At 44.5% G+C, this 17,318-nt stretch overlaps 2 protein-coding genes across 3 annotated transcripts in view; one reads left to right on the top strand and one right to left on the bottom strand.

The window, feature by feature from the left end:
• LOC125966881 (cell migration-inducing and hyaluronan-binding protein) overlaps positions 1-17,318 on the bottom strand; it is a 266,570-nt gene that overhangs the window by 152,370 nt on the left and 96,882 nt on the right. For both annotated transcript variants that reach the window (XM_049717394.1, XM_049717393.1), the window contains exons 5-8: positions 13,382-13,618; positions 12,865-13,044; positions 1,486-1,556; positions 1,192-1,287 (exon numbers count right to left, since the gene is read on the bottom strand). In XM_049717394.1, the coding sequence (XP_049573351.1) occupies positions 1,192-1,287; positions 1,486-1,556; positions 12,865-13,044; positions 13,382-13,618 (584 nt within the window). The remainder of the gene's footprint in view (positions 1-1,191; positions 1,288-1,485; positions 1,557-12,864; positions 13,045-13,381; positions 13,619-17,318) is intronic.
• Positions 10,761-12,569, top strand: LOC125966913 (uncharacterized). The gene is made up of 2 exons (XM_049717498.2): positions 10,761-12,119; positions 12,260-12,569. The coding sequence occupies exons 1-2, from the start codon at positions 11,014-11,016 to the stop codon at positions 12,378-12,380; spliced, it is 1,227 nt and encodes a 408-aa protein (XP_049573455.2). The 5' UTR covers positions 10,761-11,013; the 3' UTR covers positions 12,381-12,569.

Genomic DNA, 17,318 nt, shown 5'->3' on the forward strand with positions numbered 1-17,318 from the left:
TAAACAAGTATAACAAAAGCGTGCTGAATAAATAATGAATAAATAACACAACAATAAATAAATAAATAAGAGGAGCAGAAAAAAAGGGAGCAAGTGCGCGTACAGCAGACATTCCCGAAAATAGCGCAACAGTGCCGCACGCTACGCAGAAGGGGGTTGCGAGTTCAGGGCCCTAACAGCCTGGAGAAAGAAGCTGAGAAGCACCTAATTGGAATCAGATATGAAGCGATGGTAACAGCGAAGTCGATAACACCAGCATTGCATTGGGGCAGACTATTGATGAGAACAAGATGCTGTGATGATAATACAATGGCTGATTAATTACAGGAGATGTTGAAGAATCCAAGTGAGATCATTAACCAAGTGCCATATTTTGCCTACTCGACCATTAATGTTTAGTTCTTGAGGTGTTGCATCTAATATCACATAATTTAAACTCTCTTTCTGCAAAAGGTTAGAGAGGGTTATTGACTGAAAAGAGAAGATTGAGAGGAAAACTAAGAGATGGACTACTCCTGTGATTATTAGGAGTCTGTAAAAGTTAGGATGGAAAATAAATTCAATGAGGCCGGCAGGTTTTCAACTGGTTAGCAGGTCAACCTCACAGTGCAAAGTTTATGGATTCGATTCCGGCTCCACCGTTCCTGTGTGGAGTTTGCATGTTCTCCCTGAGCTTGCATGGGGGCACTCCCACATCCCCGAAACATACATGATAGGCCCATTGAACACTCAAATTGTCCGTAGATCTGAGTGCGAATGATTGGCTGGCAACCAGTTCAGGGTGTCCCCAGCCTACTGCCCAAAGGATGGATGGATGGATGGATGGATGGATGGATGGATGGATGGATGGATGGATGGATGGATGGATGGATGGATGGATGGATGGATGGATGGATGGATGGTTTCTGCCATTCAATGCCTTATGAAGTCTACTGTCTACAAGCTGGAGTCTTACAAAATGACATGTTACTTAGAGAAAACCGTGTGTTCCGTGTGTTGCTTGGACAGTCTGTCAACAGACACCAAAATTTGCACATTTAAACTCAGAGCTATCTCTCGCTCTCGCGCTCTCTCTCTCTCTCTCTCTCTCTCTCTCTCTCTCTCTCTCTCTCTCTCTCTCTCTCTCTCTCTCTCTCTCTCTCTCTTTCCGTCCAGGTCAAAATATCGTGTAAAAGTGTGAGCAGGTTGTACCTTGTACCCACTGGCTGCTGGCTGTTACAGTAAAATGCTCTGCATAGCTCATATGAAAAACGCGAGAACTTCGGGCTTCTGAAGAGGCTTTGGTCCCTTTTAACAAACACACAAAATATGCATAGTGCGTTAGCCTTGTAAAAATACAAAATATTTCTGTCTGCGGGTTATTCACAATTTTCCACAATTTTAATCATATCTAACACAATAAAATGTAATAATTTTGTTTTGTCCTGTGAACGCTGGAGCAGAACAAGCTGACTGGACAGCATAGATTGAAAAAAAGATTCTCACCTTGATAGAGAGCATGATCTTCTACAGCAGAAGACGGGTTTCCTTTCACAACTATAAAAGACCATGGATGTCTGTGGATGAAAGAAAAAGGACAGCAAAGATTAACTGTAAAAATACTTACAAAAACGAAGACACACCCACATATGCACAGTTACCTTAATTAAACGAGCTATTTCAGTATGATTTCTGGACGAAACAAGATAAGCTTTGTGCATGTATGTGAGTCAATGAAGGTGTCTCTGAGTATATACTGTTTTAATGAAAATATGAGGGACATTTTCATGAAAATTGAAAGCACTCAACGGTTTTAGTGGGGGAAAAAAACTCGTGAATGAAATTCATTGGTTGTAAATTGTTTAGAAGTTTTGAAGGCTGTGGGTTTGAGAAATATAAATACAACCCATGAAACACTTTACTTAATATATAACTCAAACAATGACTATTTAGGCGGGTACCTTAGGGTGTATTCAGACCAGAAAAGTCCTTTAGTCCAGTGTTTCCCAACCACTGTCGGGCGGGACACCGGTGTGCCGTGAGAGATGTTCAGTTGTGCCGTGGGATTGTCCAATATTAATTATTGGTCAGTTCGCACAAGGCCTGGTCAGCCACTTGCTAATCGTGCATGCGTGGAGAATCGGAGAATCTTGAGATTTCATGTTGTGTCAGTCTGATTGTATTGCATCGGCACATATTCAGTTTATGTGTGAGTTGCTGTGTGCTTTTGCTAACAGTGACATACACTATGACGGTTGTGGTGCGTTTGAGGTCCGATGGAAATCAGAGCATTCGGTTCAACCAGAGAGCCTGGATTGTTAATTTTTCACCAACAAAAAATACACAGTCAAGTCGAGACACTTCGACTGTGATAGCCACTCAGCTACTGTCAGACCAGCAGAGTGTCTTTAGAAGTGGCATTGTTCTTATTGTCGTAATATTTATAGCGCTAGTCTAAAACATTAAACAAAGTCATGCTGATTCTTTTGGATTTTAATCACAATCACTTTCAATAGTTTATTCCTTACACTGTCTAAAACATTTTTTAAAAAACTCACTTTTATTTAAAAAAAATACAATTAAAAGAATATTTAGTATTTATTTTTATTCAATTATTTGACTCTTCATATATAGGGATAGGACTTTACGTCTTTCGTTGTAATATAACTGATATTAATATAGAAGCTGGTATAACACTTAACAGATTTTTGTTGGTGATGTGCCTCGAGATTTTTTCCAATGAAAAGGTGTGCCGTGAATGAAAAAAGGTTGGGAAACACTACTTTAGTCCACTTGTTTCGTCCGGAACAAAAGCGGACTTAAATTTTTTCATTTGGTGCGGTTCCTATTCAGACTGTACATTTTTTAAGTGAAGTACAGTACAGTAATCCCTCGTTTATCGCAGATAACTGGTTCCAAGACCACCCGTGATATGTGAAAATCCGCGTAGGGTCCCCCTTTTTTTTAACATACTACATACGTTTATTGTGTATCATTAAGTGTATATTAAACCATATAAGTGTTATCATTAGAACATCAAATAATAGTTTCAAACATGTAAATACTATATTAATATGTAGTGTAAATGACATACATAAAATAATGCTTAAATATCATAAATATAAATATGATACGTGTGTGTGTGTGTGTGTGTGTGTGTGTGTGTGTGTGTGTGTGTGTGTGTGCGTGCGTGTGTGCGTGCGTGCGCGTGTGTGTGAACATACGTAGATGTTGCTAAAGTATACATACTGTAAATATGTTTTTAGAACTCCTATTATTGTAACACATTTTTATAACAAGGTACAAGTGTACATACTGTAAATATGTTTTCAGAACTATTTTAATATTATAACAATTATTTAGAACAAGGTAAAACACTGTTAATATGTTTTTAGAACTCTTATCATTATAACAACTTTTTTATAAAAAAGTACAAGTGTACGTCCTGCAACTGAGTGGGCACTCCCTACGTTCTGCTGGCGTGTGGGCAACGTTCTTAATTTAGAAGTTTTATTTGGAATTTTTGATTTATTTATTTTTTTATTTGGAAAAAAAATCTGCGATGTACTGAAGCCGCGATAAATGAACGGCAAAGTAGCGAGGGATTACTGTAAACCTAATAAGAAAATGAAAATATAAATGCATGTAGAACCTATGGTCATGAGCTGTGCATTGTGACCAAAAGAATGCAATCCCATTTACAAGTGCAGGGTGTCTGGGCACTTGTGAGAAGCTCGGTCATCAGAGAGGGGCTCAGAGTCGAACCACTCTCTCCTCCTTGAGAGGAGCCAGATGAGGTGGCTGGGGCATTTGACTAGGATGCCTCCTGCACGCCTCCCTGGTGAGGTGTTCCGGGCATGTCCCACCGGCAGGACCCAGAGAACGACCCAGGACACGCTTTTACCAGTGAGAAAAAAAAAAAGAAAAAAAGGAAAAATCGCAAAAAAACGTGCTAGAAGAAAATAAGATATTCTTTTAAATCATCAATCATCAACCATCTTTGATTGAAATTTGTTCTTTACCAATGTAAATGTTAATACGAACACGTGTCTTTACCGCCATGGCAGCAGTGGTAAACGTGCCAATAAACTGTATGATGTCTCATAAATGCAGGCTTATTAAAAAGTGTCTGGATGTGCTAAAAAATGCACAGCCTATCTCCTGATGGCACCTGTTTCAGTCTGTTTGGCAGTCTGTTCGCTTCGACGCCCAGAACAGCACTTGCCCGCTGAAGACCACTCCCCCGCCACACGAGCAGCCCCTGCGCCTCTCTGCCGACGGTGTGAGGAGGGCGCTTGCCGCTATTGACACCCGTAAGGCGGCGGGCCCTGACAACATCCCGGGTCGAGCGCTGAAGGACTGCGCTGGGGAGCTGTCGGGTGTCTTCACGGACATCTTTAACGTTTCCCTGCAGCAGGCCATCGTCCCCTCGTGTTTCAAGGCTGCCACCATCGTTCCTGTGCCGAAGAAACCTGCACCGTCCTGCTTCAATGACTACCGCCCTGTGGCACTGACGCCCATCATCATGAAGTGCTTTGAGCGGCTGGTCATGGAGCACATCAAGTCCGTTCTACCCCCCACCATTGACCCTTTCCAGTTTGCGTACCGTGCCAAGCGGTCCTCTGAGGATGCCATCTGCTCTGCCCTCCACTCGGCCCTCACCCACCTGGAGAGAAAGGACTCATATGTGAGGTTGCTGTTTGTGGACTTCAGCTCTGCCTTCAACACCATTGTGCCGCAGCGACTCATCTGCAAACTCGACGAGCTGGGCCTCAGTACCTCCCTCTGCAACTGATACTGGACTTCCTCTGTCAGAGGCCTCAGGTGGTGCGTGTTGGCGACAAAATCTCCGCCAGCATCACGCTGAGCACGGGGGCCCCCCAGGGCTGCGTGCTCAGTCCATTGCTCTTCACCCTGCTGACGCATGACTGCACTGCGACCTACAGCGACAACAGCATAGTGAAGTTTGCTGACGACACGACTCTGGTGGGTCTCATCACGAAGGGCGACGAGACTCGGTACAGGTCGGAAGTTGACCTTCTGACCACGTGGTGCAGGGACAACAACCTCCTGCTGAACGTCAATAAGACCAAGGAGATCATTGTTGACTTCCGGAAGGGTCACACAACACACCTGCCGCTGATCATCGACGGTGCTGTGGTGGAGAGGGTGAGCTGCACCAAGTTCCTGGGGGTGCACATCAGTGAGGACCTCTCCTGGTCCGCAAACACCTCGTCACTGGCAAAGAAAGCTCAGTGCCGCCTGTACTTCCTGCGGAAGCTCAGGCGTGCATGTGCTCCTCAGGCAGTCCTGTCTACATTCTACCATGGCACCATTGAGAGCGTCCTCACCAGTTGCATCGCTGTCTGGGGTGGTAACTGCACTGAACAGAACTTGAAGGCCCTGCAGCGCATAGTGAATACGGCTGGTAAGATTATTGGTGCTTCGCTCCCCTCCCTGAAGGACATTTACACCTCCCATCTCGCCCGCAAGGCAACCTCGATTGCCAGAGATGTGAGTCACCCGGCTCACTCTTTGTTTGACCTTCTGCCCTCTGGGAAGAGGTACTGGAGCCTGCGCTCCCGCACCACCAGACTCGCCAACAGCTTCTTTCTCCAGGCTGTTAGGGCCCTGAACTCGCTACCCCCTCCTGCGTAGCGTGCGGCACTGTTGCGCTATTTTCGGGAATGTCTGCTGTACGCGCACTTGCTCCTTTTTTTTCTGCTCCTCTTATTTATTTATTTATTGTTGTGTTATTTATTCATTATTTATTCAGCACGCTTTTGTTATACTTGTTTACTTGTTTGTCTGTTGTGGGCCATGTCTTGTCACCGTGGGATAGGGGGGAACGAAATTTCGGTTTCTTTGTGTGTCTTTGGCATGTGGAGAAATTGACAATAAAGCTGACTTTGACTTTGGAAAAAAAAAAAAAAAGGTTTTTTTTAAACGCAATGGGACTGTAAGTGTGCAAGTACAGTCTTACCCTTGCTAAAATCTACTGTCAGAAAAACTGTGGTTATGTTTATAGCAATTGAAATGAAACACCAGTCCTTCATCACTATTGAGGACAGAGATTTAGATCATGTCCACACTCTACAAGTCCACACACAAAAAATTGTTGAGAAAGTTTTCCAAATTTACATTAGCAAAGGTCACATTCTTTTATTATCAATCCACATGTCTGAAATGTTCCCTAATTCACCATCACTTGTTGCATAGGCTTGTGCTTGACAGCCTAAAATTCTTCCACATATGAATATTTTATTAATGCCTTTTTTGTGGTGCATTAATAGTGTTTATTTGTTTATTTGTTTTTGGTTTGCGTGTGTGTAAACACAGCCTAGATTGTATCTTTGTTAAATGTCATGGAAAGACATAAGGTTCCGATTCAATTGCAGGGAATCATTTGAGGGACACAACTGTCAACAGTGACATGATGCTGAAGACAATCTCTAATTTTGGACCATCTGAATTAGCTAATTACTTGATGGGGTAGCTGGCTATCTGGAATGAAAATTGCTGTTTTGAATTCCAGCATCTTAAGTGTCAACAAGAAGAGTTGGGGGGTATTCCAGAAAGCAGCTTCAACATACTCTGAGTCTATCCCTGAACTCTGAGTTGACTTACTCTGAGATGGGAGACTGAGTATTCGGTTCCAGAAATGCTGATCTGTTAGTTCAATCAACTCCGAGTATGTTAACCTGGAGTTACGCGCGTGCACAACCACTATAAAAAGCCATTATCAATGGAGCCCCGATACCATGAGTCACCATGACAACTAAGGAAAAACAGATCACCTCATTTTACCACAATGGAGTTGGAGGTCCTTATGCAAGCCTACGGCGAGTACGAACGTATTTTTCTTCGCAAATCTAATACGGCTGCAGCAGCGAAGAAAAGAGAGACGTCATGGGAGGAAATTGACCCCCGAGTCAATGTGTCAGTTTGAACCAGGGACGTGCGGTCAGAGGAGGCAAGGGAGGCTACACCTCCCCTGCCATCATGTAAAGGGGAAAAAAAAATCAATTGTTTTTATTATAAAGTCATTTTCCTTTTAATCTCAATAATTTTGTACCATTTTGAACCAAAATTGCTGAATTTTTATAGTTATTTTAAAACCGAAGACAATTCGCTCGGAGGAGCCAACGTCCTGTCTAGCCTCCTCTGAGGATTGCGTAATCACACGGCTGCCTATGTTGACAGGCTATGCAGTTAGACTGAACTGCTCTCTGTCTTTATGTCTCTGTTTAAGTGTTCAAACACTGTGGCTATATTAATTAATTTCCATAGTTAAACTGGTGTATATAATATCTTGTGTTTTTTGTCATCTGTCTGTAACGTCATGTTTCTTTAGATGAACAAAACGGCTTTGAAAAGAGATCTTACGGAGGCTACAAAAAAAGGTTCTCCAGCCTTATGGCAGGGGGTGCTAGTGATCCCGGGATGCTTCGTCAGTGCCTCCCCAGTCATGAACCTCACCGCACGTCACTGGTTTGAACGTACTATTCAATTGATGTACCATTTAACCATAAGATCGTAGCGTAGCCTGTAGTTATGAATTTAAATAGGAATGAAATCTGATTTTCATTTAGGTGCAATCCAACAGGAGAAAAAAGGACTTGGAAGCAGCTCAAAATGAAACACATGAAAAACATTAGTCAAGAAGGTAAAGCATGTTTTGCTAGGCTGTGATTGCACCTCACTTTGATTTTAATGTAATTATTTTATATGGACTTGGGCTATTAAACAAAGTCAATATTAATTTAAACTAAAATATTAATTTAGTGGCTACTTCAAATAATAAAACCCACAAATAAAATGTTTTCTAATATCCTTTCAGTTAATTCTACACTTTGTGGATTAACACTTGACACAAACACATTTATGTTTCATACCTATTGAAGTCATTTAAAATGTGACGCTGTAGCCTACACCAACACTCAATAAAATACTATTTTAAAACAAACATTGAGTTCTTCTCAGCTAACAGAAAAAAGTAATGCTCTGCATCCCCAATATTATAAAGAAAATGCCATTTGCAAAAAAAAAAAAAAACATAGTGCTATGCATAAAGGTTGCTCTGATGTGAGTGCTCGTCCGCAGTGTGTGAGGTTGGAGATATATGGCCGGAGAAGGTTTTTTTTTTTTTTTAAATAAAAAAAAAGTCACATGCCCACAGCGCCATATGTTAGACTCAAACGTGTGGTGCCTGCACACAAGTCAGGTGAGGGTACCACTACACCATAAGCCATTCAATGGTGGAAGAAGGTTATTGAGATAAATTATACCGTTCAAAGAAAAGCGGTAGCGTTCGAAAAGATATTATTCTAGAAATGATAAAACGTCTAATCTGGGTCAGAAAATTCTCTCGCGACGTAAAGCGTTTTGAATTATTACGGCTTTGATATCGATTGGATTTTGAATGAACGGCCAATCCATGATTAACCGCTTTCTTTGTGTGAGAGGAGACAGGTAGAACATCTGGGTCTCTTGTAGTAAACCTGCCGGTGAGCAGGTTATGTTCACAGAGTAAGTTACCGCAGCACCTGACCCAGAGTTTAAGTTACCTCGCTTTCTGGAATGGATAACTCATGGTTTCCCTCATTTCAGGGTTAACTTACTCAGTTTTCACATAACCCGCTTTTTGGAATACGCCTCGGGTTAGTTACAAGGGCAGCAAAGTAAGGATGTAACAATAGCAGCCATATCGTGACACAGCAATATTTAAAATTGCCACAATATTGTTGTCTTCATTTTACAGTATTTAAAGCAGCACACTTTTCACCCTTTTCAGACAAACACAGTGAACTACATAGACCATAACACAAACTATCACATTACTATAAATATTATTATTACCGTATTTTCCGGACTATAATTCGCTCCGGAGTATAAGTCACACCAGCCATAAAATGCCCCAAAAAGTGAAAAAAAACATATATAAGTCGCTCCGGAGTATAAGTCGCATTTTGGGGGGCAATTTATTCGACAAAATCCCACACCAAAAATAGTCATGAACGAGCAACAACAGGCTATACGATGGCAACAACAGGCTAAACGATAGGTATGGTAACGTGACAAACACAACCAAAGAGCTGAGAACGGGCCTGACGTAACATATAGAGTGATTAAGGACAACTATTACATGAATAACATGTTTATAAAACCATCTGTGTCACTCCAATTCATTAAATCCATCGATCGTTCGATACGATAGCAACAGGCTAAACGATAGGTATGCTAACGTGACAAATACAAACGAAGAGCTGAGAATGGGCCTGACGTAACACATAGAGTTATTAAAGAAAACAATTACATGAATAACACGTTTATAAAATCATCGGTGTCACTCCAATTCATTAAATCCATCTATCGTTTTTTGTCAACAATGGGTGCGCGCGGCTGAGGGTGCTTGCACTTCAAAAGATTCCACAGGCTCATATAACGATAGATAAACTATATTTCAAATTACTATAATATAAGCAATAATATTATCAAACCATCCGTGCACTTTAAATCCATTAAATCCATCGATCAAATTCCTCGTCCTTTGTTAACATCGCCGCGCGTGCGCCCTGACGTCAGCCTCATCTTTATTCCACAGATCTAGTATATAACTATATTGTAGCGTTAACTAAGTACAAGGATAGAGGTGGGTTTCGTAAACGGATCTTTATTAAACAAAACAAACTTCCAAGCGTGTGGCGGCGTGGGCTTCCAGACACGAGAGCTCCATGGCATAGGACCGGGCGTGCGTAATGGCCATCTCCGAGCCCCATGCACCGTTCGCGGACAGCCACTCGGCCAAGCGCCGGCCCCTGACTCAGTAGAGTAGGACCGGGCGTGCGTAAAAGCCATAATAGTTTTTCAAACCTGTCACTCCAAGTCCTTAATTCCTTCAAACTCTTTGTCCTCCGTGTCACTTAGAAATGATCACCGCTAATGATGTAGTCCTTATGTGGGTACGTTTGTCCTTTATGTAAACAACCGCCGCGCCACGCCATGCCATGCCATTGACGTCACTTGAAATAGTAATCCCTTGGTACATCACGGTTCTCCAAACTTTCTTTCTGCTGCTCGATTACTGTTTTCAGCTGCATATTTTACAACTTGAAGTTTGCAACCTGCAAAATATGAGTTTCTTTTTGGTGCCATTTTCTTAAGCCCACCCAGTTGATGAGTCACGGCCAACGGTGAAATTTAGAGCGCCCTCATCCAGTTTCGTCTGAAAATATAATTTTTTTCAGATGTAGTTTTTTTGTTTTGTTTATTTGGTTGTTTTATCAAAGTCAAAGTCTGCTTTATCGTCGATTTTTTTTCATATACCAAGACACACAAAGAGATTGAAATTACGTTCCCACTATCCCTTGGTGAGATAGTACACATATCCATACAAGCAACACAAAAAAAAAAACCAAGAAGGCACAAACAATGAATAAATAAGAGTGTTGAATAAATGATAAATAAACAAATAATAATAAATAATAATAATACATATAAGAGGAGCAAAAATGGAGCAAGTCTACATACAGCAGACAGTGGACTTGGATATGGTGCTTTAAAGTGTTAATTGCTTTATTTGATGTTTTCTCTATTTTTTGTTTTGAATATGTTCAAGATAAAGATATAAAAGCATGTGAAGTGATCAACTATACTAAAAGTAACATGGGAAATGGTCAACTATACTTGAATCGTCATCTGATGGCGCCGCGGATGGCTGCCACGGTGAGTCGCTCTCTGTTTCTTTGTCTTATTTTGTGTGTTTTCTGTGTCTTCTGCTGTCCATCCCGGATCACTTTTACTAGAAAAGCACTGTTAAACATCGGTCAGTCTTCTTCTGGTATTTTTTCTCCTGTTCTCTCTGATTCAGACTGTTTGTCGGAGATTTTAGCCGGAGCGGCGGTGCTATACAAGCTAGCGCGACGGCGGCGACGCGGAAAACGTGCCGGAGCCCTCGTAAAGCTGAGGCAGAGAGGGTTCCGTTCTGCCCTACCGTCAATTCATCTGGCGAATGTCCGCTCCCTGGCGAACAAGATGGACGAACTGCTGCTCCTCACTTCAAGGAACACGGACTTCAGTAGATCCGCCGCGCTGTGTTTTGTTGAAACGTGGCTTAGCGAACGAACCCCCCACCACGCCATGGAGTTAGCTGGGTTTCGGCTAACGCGTGCAGATCGCAGCGCGGAGCTCTCCGGAAAATCAAAGGGAGGTGGTCTCTGTTTCTACATTAATGAACGTTGGTGTACCGATGTCATGGTGTTGAAAGAGTTTTGCAGCCCTCTCCTAGAAACACTTTTCATAAACTGCCGGCCGTTCTATTCACCACGGGAGTTCTCCTCAATCGTCATGGCGGCTGTTTACGTCCCACTACACGCACGTGCGAGTGAAGCCACGCAGATGCTGGCTGACCAGGTGACAGACATGGAGAAACTTCTACCAAATTCACTAATCATTGTTCTGGGTGATCTTAACAGGGCAAACCTCGCACACGAACTCCCCAGATACAGACAGCACATAACGTGTCCCACCAGAGGGGCACAGACACTGGACCACTGCTACACCGTAATTAAGGATGCATACCACTCTGTGGCTCGTGCAGCTTTAGGACTCTCGGACCACTGTCTAGTTCATCTGATCCCTGCCTACAGACAGAAACTAAAAACTTCTAAGCCTGTGGTGAGGACTGTCAGGAAGTGGACAGTGGAGTCAAGGCAGGACCTCCAAGCCTGCTTTGACTCCACCGATTGGAGTGTTTTTGAAGCTGCAAACTCAGACTTGCATGAACTCACTGACACTGTCACATCATACATCAGTTTTTGTGAGGATCTGTGTGTGCAGACTAAGACCTTCTGCACGTACAACAATGACAAACCTTGGTTTACACCGAACCTTAGGAGGCTGCGCAAAGTCAAGGAGGAGGCCTACAGGAGCGGCGACCGGGACCTGTTCAAGCAGACCAGAAACACACTGAACCGAGAGGTCAGGAAAGCCAGGAGGTGTTACGGGGAGAGCTTGGAGAGACACCTCTCTGCCAATCCTGATCCCTCAACAGTGTGGAAAGGCCTGCAGAGCATCACGGGCTTCAAGAAACGAACCCCCCGTCCTGTGGAGAGCCCAAGGCTCGCTGACCAGCTAAACAGGTTCTACTGCAGGTTTGATCGGTCCTCCCACACAACGGGACCTCCTGCAGCACAATCCACACAATCCACATACTCACCTCCCCCCACAACTGCTCTGTCTACACCTCCATCACCGTGGTCACCGACTCTCTCTCTTGCAGAGGCCGCGCCCGCACTCCAGATTCGCGAGGAGGAAGTGTGCCAGATGTTCCGGAGACAAAAGATCAGGAAGGCACCGGGCCCAGACGGCGTGTCACCTTCCTGCTTGAAAGTCTGCGCTGAGCTTTGAGTTTTTCCTTGCCCTCTTGGGAGTTTAAGATCAGGGGGTGTTTGAGAATATCTTTCGTTCTTCACATGTCCTGAGTGTTGTTGTTAGTCACCTAAATGTTGAACAGAGGCTGTGATTTACCGAAGTCAAATTCCTTGTTTGGCACGCTCAAACATGGCGAATAAAAACTCTTGAATCTTGAATCTTGATGTCTTAATGATCAAGTAAAAATTTGTGAAAAAAAGCATATATAAGTCGCTCCTGAGTATAAGTCGCCCTCCCCACCCAAACTATGAAAAAAAAAACACGACTTATAGTCCGGATATTACGGTACTAAACACAGTATATTGTGTGTTTTTTTTTACCCCAAGTTTTTTTAATGTTGTGATTTTGAATATCGTGCAGCCCTATTAGTTACCGTGAATGCATTAGTGTAGTAATATTGCGTAAGTAATGTGCTTTGAGGAACACAAAACACAGTGTGTCGATAATAGGTACCTGAATCCCAAACTGTTGATATGCTGACTGCCAAGCTTGAAGATGCTCTTTTTGGCGGTGTCCTCCATGTTGTTGGAACCCTCATCATTGACCACCATGGCTACAATGAGTCCTGTATCCACACCATCCAAATACTTTGCAAGGCGATTGCTCTCATCCTTACTGCGATACGTGTCAAACCTGTGGGAATGACAGTAACGTAAATCTTGTAATCTGTTAATCAGGCAAACGAGAATCAGGTAGCTGGTGTGCGTGTGTCAAAGCAGAAGAATCAGCGTGGGCTGACCGGCGACGAACGGTGTCTATAGACACGTCCTAATCAGTAGGTAACGGCACAGACAAACACACACACGCACGCATGCACGCACGCACGCACGCACGCACGCACGCACGCACGCACGCACGCACGCACGCACGCACGCACGCACACACACACATACACACACACACACACACACACACACAAACACACACACACACACACACACACACACTTCAACTTTGAGTGCCCGCCCACCTGTCATTACTCAGTACCTCTCCTTTCTTGGGGTTAATTACATGGACAATAATTCCTCGGTTTCCCCAGCTTTTCTCCAACAGGTAGTGATTTTGGAGGTTTTCTCCAGGATAGATGGTTTTGTTCAAGAAAGTCCATGAAAGCTTTTTCGCCCCATGGATCTCCAAAGTCCCTCCGGTACCTACGCCAATATATTTGCGGCCAAAATAGCTGTGCTCCTGGTCAGCATCATCTGACCTGAGAACAGCAGTGTAGAGAGGTCATTTTGAAAATTAACAAAAATACGACAGGTATATGACAGTTCTTGGAGAGCATAAGTTAATACTACTGCATTACAGTTTCGTAAAAGCTTGTCATTGGTAAGACTAAACACTTCCATGTGGTAGTGGAAATACAGATATTCAAATCAAATTATGTATTGGGAAATGGGTCAGCCTGGTTCAGGGTTGTCACTATCAATATTTTTTAGAATGGACATTTTTATCGATTATTCCATTGCGGAATAGAATATTCTGATAAAGACTGATTCTGCATTTTTTTCTGATTACTGCTCATTAACGGAATGTTGTTCTTCATTTGGGAATGTTTATTGATGAAACAAAACTAAATAAACAATAATAAAGGAATATCCCATGAGAGGGAATTATGTACTCACCAACGCTTTTGAAACAGAGCTACTGTACTAATTGGCTCCTGATTATTGTGAAGGGTTACAACACAAACGTTTGATATACACTTCTGAGGCTTTTAAAGGTTTATGTTGCAGGTTATTCATAATAACTGCTATCAGTGAGTATTTTTGTAAAAGATTAAACGTTTACTTACTGACGGAAAATTTGGAAAGTTGTTGTTTTCCAAAGCAGAATCAAAGCAAATGGATGTGATGGATGGATAGATGGAAGGGATGGATGGATGGATGGATGGATGGATGGATGGATGGATGGATGGATGGATGGATGGATGGATGGATGGATGGATGGATGGATGGATGGATGGATGGATGGATGGAAATACAATCAGTTTTTATGGAGGACAATCGTTTTTTATGGAGGACTACAGAAACCCCAGAATATTTTCTTTTGCGAAGTTGATATCAGACGATTTGTACAATTCGAACTTAAATAATGTCTTTAAATGACTAATTGACCGTCAAAAACGTTGTCTATTCATTTTAGGATTAATTAATTGACACCTCAAGCTGGCTTCTGTTTTTCAACTTTATCTTACTGCAAACATTTATTTCCGAAGACATACAAAACTGGAAGAATTAAATAAAAGCCTCAACATCAGTTAATGGGTGAAATTGACAATGATGTTTGTCATTCATTCACCAATCAATCTTTTCTATTGGCTATAAAAATGTTGCATATATGTACATATTACATATATATGAATTCTAGTTTGAGTACTGTGAGATACCATTCCCAATGTTGCATTTTCCATTGTTTTTGCAATATTTATTTTTTCCTTCTTCAATATTTTTGTTCTTTTACCTTGTAATATCTTGTATTAATCTTTTAATGGACCATGCCTTGATTGATTGATTGATTAATTAATCCATCCATCCATCCATCTTCTTCCGCTTATCCGGGGTCGGGTCGCGGGGGCAGCAGCTTTAGGAGGGACTCCCAGACTTCCCTCTCCCCAGCCACTTCATCCAGCTCATCCCGGGGGATCCCAAGGCGTTCCCAGGCCAGCTGAGAGACATAGTCTCTCCAGCGCGTCCTGGGTCGTCCCCGGGGTCTTCTACCGGTGGGACAGGGAGGCGTCCAGGAGGCATCCTGATAAGATGCCCGAGCCACCTCATCTGGCTCCTCTCAACGTGTAGGAGTAGCGACTCTACTCCGAGTCTCTCCCGGATGACCGAGCTTCTCACCCTATCTCTAAGGGAGAGCCCAGACATCCTGCGGAGAAAACTCATTTCGGCCGCTTGTATCCGGGATCTCGTTCTTTCGGTCACGACCCATAGCTCGTGACCATAGGTGAGGGTAGGAGCGTAAATCGACGGGTAAATTGAGAGCTTTGCCTTTTGGCTCAGTTCTCTCTTCACCACAACGGACCGGTACAGGGTCCGCATTACTGCCGACGGTGCACCGATCCGCCTGTCGATCTCGCGCTCCATTCTCCCCTCACTCGTGAACAAGACTCCAAGATACTTGAACTCCTCCACTTGGGGCAGGATCTCATCCCCGATCCGGAGAGGGCATTCCACCCTTTTCCGATCGAGGACCATGGACTCGGATTTGGAGGTGCTGACCCTCATCCCGACCGCTTCACACTTGGCTGTGAACCGTTCCAGAGAGAGCTGGAGATCACAGCCTGAAGAAGCCAACAGCACCACGTCATCTGCAAAAAGCAGAGACGCGATGCTGAGGTCCCCAAACCGGACCCCCTCAACGCCTTGGCTGCACCTAGAAATTCTGTCCATAAAAAATATGAACAGAATCGGTGACAAAGGGCAGCCTTGGCGGAGTCCAACCCTCACTGGGAACGAATCCGACTTACTGCCAGAAATACGGACCAGACTCTGGCATCGGTGATACAGGGACCGAACCGCCCTCATCAGTTGGCTCGGCACCCCGTACTCCCGAAGCACCCTCCACAGAACCTCCCGAGGGACACGGTCGAACGCCTTCTCCAAATTCACAAAACACATGTGGACTGGTTGGGCGAACTCCCATGCACCCCCGAGGATCCTGCCGAGGGTGTAGAGCTGGTCCACTGTTCCACGGCCAGGACGAAAGCCACACTGCTCCTCCTGAATCCGAGGTTCGACCTCCCGATGGACCCTCCTCTCCAGCACCCCTGAATAGACCTTACCAGGGAGGCTGAGGAGTGTGATTCCCCTGTAATTGGAACACACCCTCCGGTCCCCCTTCTTAAAGAGGGGAACCACCACCCCAGTCTGCCAATCCAGAGGCACTGTCCCCGATGTCCACGCAACATTGTAGAGGCGTGTCAGCCATGACAGCCCCAAAACATCCAGAGCCTTTAAGAACTCGGGGCGGATCTCATCCACCCCCGGGGCCTTGCCACCGAGGAGTTTTTTAACTACCTCAGTGACTTCGACCCCAGAGATTGGAGAATCCGCCTCAGAGTCTCCAGGCCCTGCTTGCTCAATGGAAGGCGTGTAGGTGGAATTGAGGAGGTCTTCGAAGTATTCTCCCCACCGACTCACGACGTCCCGAGTCGAGGTCAGCAGCACGCCATCCCCACTGTAAACAGTGTTGACGTTGCACTGCTTCCCCCTCCTGAGACGCCGGATGGTGGACCAGAATTTCCTCGAAGCCGTCCGAAAGTCATTCTCCATGGCCTCACCAAACTCCTCCCACGCCCGGGTTTTTTGCCTCAGCAACCGCCGAAGCCGCGTTCCGCTTGGCCATCCGGTACCTGTCAGCTGCCTCCGGAGTCCCGCAGGCCAAAACGGCCCGATAGGACTCCTTCTTCAGCTTGACGGCATCCCTTACCGGCGGTGTCCACCAGCGGGTTCGGGGATTGCCGCCACGGCAGGCACCAACGACCTTCCGGCTACAGCTCCGGTCGGCCGCCTCAACAATGGAGGCGCGGAACATGGTCCACTCGGACTCAATGTCAGCCGCCTTCCCCGGGACGTGGGAAAAGCTCTGCCGGAGGTGGGAGTTGAAGCTCTTCCTGACAGGAGATTCTGCCAAACGTTCCCAGCAAACCCTCACAGAGCGTTTGGGTCTGCCAGGTCGGACCGGCATCTTCCCCCACCATTGGAGCCAACCCACCACCAGGTGGTGATCAGTTGACAGCTCCGCCCCTCTCTTCACCCGAGTGTCCAAAACATGCGGCCGCAAATCCGATGACACGACTACAAAGTCGATCATCGAACTGCGGCCTAGGGTGTCCTGGTGCCAAGTGCACACATGGACACCCTTATGCTTGAACATGGTGTTCATTATTGAAAATCCGT

This window comes from Syngnathus scovelli, chromosome 4, assembly GCF_024217435.2.
Source record: "Syngnathus scovelli strain Florida chromosome 4, RoL_Ssco_1.2, whole genome shotgun sequence".
Lineage (NCBI taxonomy): Eukaryota > Metazoa > Chordata > Actinopteri > Syngnathiformes > Syngnathidae > Syngnathus > Syngnathus scovelli.

Bases quoted from the DNA above. Each gene is read 5' to 3' on its own strand.
- LOC125966913 (XM_049717498.2), top strand. From the start codon at position 11,014: ATGGACGAACTGCTGCTCCTCACTTCAAGGAACACGGACTTCAGTAGA. The intron at 12,120-12,259 runs GTTCTACTGCAG...TCTCTCTTGCAG, and splicing joins CTCGCTGACCAGCTAAACAG to AGGCCGCGCCCGCACTCCAG.